Below are 6,000 nucleotides of genomic sequence, written 5' to 3' on the forward strand. Positions count from 1 at the left end.
ACCCAGGCGCCCCTATATAAATATCCTTTTAAAGGATATGAAAGCAAATCTCACATTAAAATTTGCATAGGAAATCCTATACATAATAGGTTAATATATTCTTAGGCAAAAAAGTGTGAGACATTTTGTAGTCCCTGGAGTTTCTCGGTTAAGTAAAATAGATGAGTGTTAACTCAGTTCAAAATGTAAATAGGACAAACCTATAAAAGAATCAGAAGAAAACAGAACTAGAAATATTTACCAAAGAACTAAAAGAATTGAAACATCTTAAAAAACTTTCACCAATTAATCAAATCGGGCTCTTGTACTATTACAGTTTTTCTTTAAGGACTTACCTTTTATATTTTAAAAGTAACAATGGTATTTCATAACAAAAGTTTTATTTCAATCTCTTCCCATTTGATTGCCATTTGATTCCAACAGCACCATTAAAAACTTGGGCAATACATAAAATATGTAATTACCTGATAAATTTGAAAGATATGATGAGCCAGTCTTAGTAATTCTGGTTAAAAAACAACCTTATTTCCTTTGATGCTTTTGGCCTCAATTATTTGCCTTGCCCATACACTTTATTATTTCTGTATAGAAAGTTTTTAGGACGCTAATTTTATACGCATGCCTTAAATCATTTGACATCTTAAGATGATGATACCTTTTTTCTTTGAGGTGGATAAGCATTCATGCTCTTCTTTGACAGAGATTTTACAACGCCTTATCCGACAAAAAAAGGATCGTCTCAAGCCAGAATACACGTGACTCCTTCCACTGTGGAAATTACTACGAACTTGCAAATCAGCTTTCATGGCAGGAGGGGGCAGGAGAACAGGTGGAAAAGAAATTTTTCATATAGATAAGAAATGTCAAGGGACACGTTTCAAATGTGTTGAAAATTGAAAAAGAAAAATGGTTAAAGCAATGGCATCATTGTACAGTAAACCACAAAGTGAAATATACCAAAAAGAGCATTTGTTAAGGAATCATATTTTTATACCTTCTAAACACTTGTAATTTATCTTCCTTTTTTTGCCCTGGGTGTAGAAATAAAAGAAATCTAAAAGAAATGAAATTTTAAAAAATTTTAATGAAAAAAAAAACCCCTTAACTCTAGTAGTAATCAATGGCATAAAGCATCAGTACAGTATAAATAATTGTTTGGCACTAAACATTTTCAGGGAGGTCTTTTCAGAGAAGATAAACATATTTACACTTCCAAAGTACAGTTACCAAGGTCTTTCAAACTGAGTAAACCTAACCCATATAAGAAAGAGAATTGTTTATCAGCATGTAGCTGAATAATGGAAACTCCTGCAATTTTTTTAATCCCAAATGATACTTTCTTATAAAGATTGTATTAGCATATGAAAAATAGTGAATATGAAATAATCACATATTCCCCAAAGCATCTTCATACGAATATGAAGGAATTCTCTAGTTATACTGTTTTTTTGAGCTCTGAGGTTAATGATTGTAAAGTTTACTAAATCTCCTCTTTATAAAACCATAATTGCCTAATTTTCAAAATATTATGTAGTTGTGCTTTTAAGTAAGTATCATATTTACATAAAATCACAGGCATACTGAGATGAGCACTTACTTTTGGCATCGATCAGCTTCTCCCTTGGTGAAATATCAGAAGAAAGTTGCTCCTTTACTTTGGCAACATCTTTTGGATGTAAGAAGTCAAATAAGCTTTGTCCAGTCAAGCTAGCCTATTTATAAGGTAGATGTTTGTTTAAAATTAGTACCACAGTTTTTCTACATTTCTTCATATAAATGTATGGTAAAAACTGTTAAAGTGGCTTTTTCTTAAGCTCAAAAATACATCTACTGCACTGTGTGACATTAACTTAGTGTTAAAAGCAGGGTGATACTTGTAGATAGAAACACATGCACACAAAACCGTATCTGGAAACACACAAATCACAGACACGTAATTGCTAATGTTCAGTGGACTCTTGTGAACATCCCCCAATTCACTTGTTACTTCTAAATCTTATTATGATTTAAACTTTTTTTACGTGGTAAAAGTAAAGAGATTGTCATTATAATATACTATGGAAGTCACAGAGAATCTGTAATTTTATGGTGTGACTCAGATTTAAAAAAAAATCACTATACTATTAAAAAACAGAATTTGGGGTGCCTGGGTGGCTCAGTCAGTTAAGTGTCCGACGCTTTGTTTCAGTTCAGGTCATGATCCGGCAGTTCATGAGATCCAGCCCCTCCTTGGGCTCTGCACTGACAGTGTGCAGTCTACTTGGGATTCTTGCTCTCTCCCCCTCTCTCTAATAAATAAACGTTAAAAAAAAAAAAAACCTGGAACACCTTCCATTTCCCATTCCCCTTCTCCCAATATGTAGAGCATTCCTACTCTATGCTTTTACTTGTATGGTCTCATCATCTAGAATTCATTACTCCTTTCTCTACAAACTCAAAATTCCCTAGCCACTCTAGTCAATTGCCTTTTACTCCCCAGACTCCCTCCTCAACTTGAAATGTCTTCCTTCCCTTGTCTGCTCATCTTAAAGCCTAAGCAGACATTCTACTTTGTATGTGAAGCCTTCCCCGACCCACAGTGATTACCCTTCTTGTGAAATCCTTTATTAGCTAGGTAGATATTATAGAAGGCAGAACAAATGGACCAGCTGATACAATTAGCCTGGTGGCAGTTAGATATCTCATATTTTTAAAACTAGCATTTTATAAATCAATCTACTGTGTCATTGGTTAATAGAAGTTTATACCCATAACTCTTTGCCTCAAAGAAAACCTGGTTTATGAGTCTAAAAAGCTGAGGACCAGACCCCATATGATGGTGCGGATTTCAGTGTCCTCCTGAGTAGTCAGTGCCCAGGGGGACTGGATTCCATGTCACTAATTTGGAACTTATGTGCTATCCTGAATTGTTATCTTCACATGTGTGTGTGCATGGTGTTCTCTATCTTCTGTTGGAAAATAACCACGTCTTGTCCTGCTTTTGTGTCCCTTAGGAAGCTAAAACCAGCTGTATGATTCATTGGGTTCTTACTCCTTCCATAAGTAAGTTCGCAGCACCTCTTCTTTTTATCTATGAATCTTGTATCTCTCCAAATTTTCATGTTTGGGGAGAAAATAGGTGAAATTAATGGGAGTTATTTAAGATTAAACCCATGGTCAATTTGATTTCTATTTTATTTTATTTTATTTTTTTTAATTTTTTTTTTCAACATTTATTTATTTTTTGGGACAGAGAGAGACAGAGCATGAACGGGGGAGGGGCAGAGAGAGAGGAAGACACAGAATCGGAAACAGGCTCCAGGCTCTGAGCCATCAGCCCAGAGCCCGACGCAGGGCTCAAACTCACGGACCGCGAGATCGTGACCTGGCTGAAGTCGGACGCTTAACCGACTGCGCCACCCAGGCGCCCCTGATTTCTATTTTAAAGGAGACCACAGCATGATCTCACGGTGCATGAGATGGAGCCCCACGTCAGGCTCTGCACTGACAGCAAGGAGCCTTCTTGGGATTCTCTCTCTCTCTCTCTCTCTTTCCCTCTCAAAATAAATAAATAAACTTAAAATGAATAAAGGAGACCACAGGTGCTAGTTTATTCACTCTGGTGGATTATTGTTAGTGCTATAGCTTTTGAGTAACTTTTTTATTACTGGCAAGTATTAATTTATTAATTTAAATTAAATGGTGTTCAGGAATGAGGAGGTAAAGAGATTACAAAGCTAGATAAATAAAAGATGTATTTTAGAGTTTGTTGCCAGAGATTAGAGCAAAAGCTAACATGCAATGCATATAACCTAATAATATATAATAATGCTGTCTTTTGGAGGAAACAGAAGGGCAACTAACATTTTTCAGACAGTCTCAAATATGACAGCTATGTCTTTACATCCTAAGAGACCCATGTAACCATTTCCCCTTTTTACTTAAGAGAAAGTTCAGGCTCAGGAAAATTAACTTGCTGGAGGTCAAGAAGTGAACACTCTTGTCAGTAATAAACACCCATACTCTTTCCATACATCTTTCCATCTCTCTTGGAGTTCTTCTAATCAAGCAAACCTTAGCCCCCAGCACAGTGGGAAGACAGGGTTCAGGAAGAGAACCCAGAAATAAGTGTTCAAAAAAAATTAAACATCAGGCGGAAAATATCCTCAGTTTTGGATACCTGATCATAATTAAGTGTTTTGGAGACTGATTTTGAAACGAAGAGAATTTTTCCTCTTTCACATCCAACCACAAATAGGAAGCCTTCTGCAGTCTAGGATTTAAAAATATAAAAGTAAATATTTTTAAATATCTTCTTTCTTACACACATTCAGAGACTGTGAAATTGCTGTAGCGATAAAACTAAGAGTGGTTGGGGCAGCTGGGTGGCTCAGTTGGTTGAGCATCAGACTCTTGAATTGGTTCAGATCGTGATCTCACAGTTCATGAGTTTAAGTCCCGCATCAGGCTCTGTGCTGACATAACAGAGCCCGCTTGAGATTCTCCCTCTCTCTTTGCCCCTACCCCGCTCACAATCTCTCTGTGTCTCTCAAACTTAACAAAACAAAACAAAACAAAAAAAACTAAGAGTGTTCATAGAGCTAGTAAAATTAGGAAATTTTCTTAAGATGTAAAAGGATTTGTGAGGAACATCAAATTGAATGAACTCCAATCTAAACTCGTTTTTGACATGGAAAGTTTAGCCATGGAATATATGGTTGAGAGATTTTCTAATACAAAAAACACCTATACCAAATTCTATACCGCATACAGAAACTAAAAAGATATCAAAACACATCCATAACACTTTCCCGAGGATGTTCTGAGATGAAGGGACTGTGTAGACTAGGGACAAGGAAAAGAGAAGACATCCTACGATAGATATACTTTTTGAATTATGATAAGGTGCCGCTCATTTAAAACTAAATTAAAAAAATTCTAACATCAGCTACTCCCACTGAAATCTGCCCAGGACATCCTTTGGGAAGCAACCTATATGGAAATGGATATGTATGGACACAGGATGAGTCTGGCACTCCATTGGACATTTCCTTGATTAATTTCTACTAACTTGAAACAAACATGAAGTGACTTAGGCAGACATATTCTATAAGGGCAGAACCAGTATATATTATGAATGAAAGAAACACCTAAAGATTGGTGAGAAAGTTTCCAAAGCATATTATACATTTTTCTAACTTTAAAAATCTTCATCTTCGGGGCACCTGGGTGGCTCAGTGGGTTAAGCGTCTGACTTCAGCTCAGGTCATGATCTTGCGGTTTGTGGGTTCAAGCCCCATGTCAGGCTCTGTGCTGACAGCTCAGAGCCTGGAGCCTACTTTGGATTCTGTGTTCCCCTCTAGCTCTGCCCCTCCCCTGCTCATGCTCTGTCTCTCTCAAAAATAAATAAACATTGGGGCGCCTGGGTGGCTCAGTCGGTTGAGTGTCCAACTTTGGCTCAGGTCATGATCTCGCGGTCTGTGAGTTTGAGCCCCGCATCGGGCTCTGTGCTGACAGCTCAGAGCCTGGAGCCTGTTTCGGATTCTGTGTCTCCTCCTCTCTCTGACCCTCCCCCATTCATGCTCTGTCTCTGTCTCAAAAATAAATAAACATTAAAAAAATAAATTAATTAAAAATAAATAAACATTAAAATCTTGATCTTCAAAAAAAAATCCTTTATATTTCTATCAGGAATATCATATTTAAATTCAGCTGTTCAGGGGTGCCTGGGTGGCTCAGTCAGTTACGTGTCTGACTCTTGATTTCAGCTCCGGTCATGAATTCATGGTCATGAGATGGAGCCCTGAGTTGGGCTCTGTACTGGATGTGGAGCCTGCTTAAAATTCTCTTTCTTCTCCCCCCGCGCCCCCCCCCCCCCCCCCCCCCCCAATAAATACATACATACAGCTGCTCAAATAAAAGAAGGGCCTTTTAGGGGCGGCTGGGTGGCTCAGTCAGTTGAGCGTCTGACTTGGTTTCAGCTCAGGTCATGTTCTCAGGGTTTGTGAGTTTGAGCCCCAC

The 6,000-nt window shown here is 37.6% G+C and overlaps 1 protein-coding gene and 1 long non-coding RNA gene across 9 annotated transcripts in view; one reads left to right on the forward strand and one right to left on the reverse strand.

Annotated features, from left to right (window-relative positions):
* The window catches only part of LOC121038788 (uncharacterized), a 109,059-nt gene that overhangs the window by 91,443 nt on the left and 11,616 nt on the right, over window positions 1–6,000 (forward strand). The gene's annotated exons all lie outside the window — the stretch shown is intronic.
* BMAL2 (basic helix-loop-helix ARNT like 2) overlaps window positions 1–6,000 on the reverse strand; it is a 125,237-nt gene that overhangs the window by 45,832 nt on the left and 73,405 nt on the right. For 7 of the 8 annotated variants that reach the window (XM_040488587.1, XM_040488585.1, XM_040488586.1 and 4 more), the window contains 3 exons: window positions 4,160–4,252; window positions 1,598–1,712; window positions 656–799 (listed from right to left, as the gene is read on the reverse strand). In XM_040488587.1, coding sequence (XP_040344521.1) covers window positions 656–799; window positions 1,598–1,712; window positions 4,160–4,252 — 352 coding nt within the window. The remainder of the gene's footprint in view (window positions 1–655; window positions 800–1,597; window positions 1,713–4,159; window positions 4,253–6,000) is intronic. The other variant, XM_040488588.1, reaches the window with a different exon arrangement.

The sequence above is a fragment of the Herpailurus yagouaroundi genome, unplaced genomic scaffold, assembly GCF_014898765.1.
Source record: "Herpailurus yagouaroundi ecotype Mexico unplaced genomic scaffold, PumYag 166, whole genome shotgun sequence".
Lineage (NCBI taxonomy): Eukaryota > Metazoa > Chordata > Mammalia > Carnivora > Felidae > Herpailurus > Herpailurus yagouaroundi.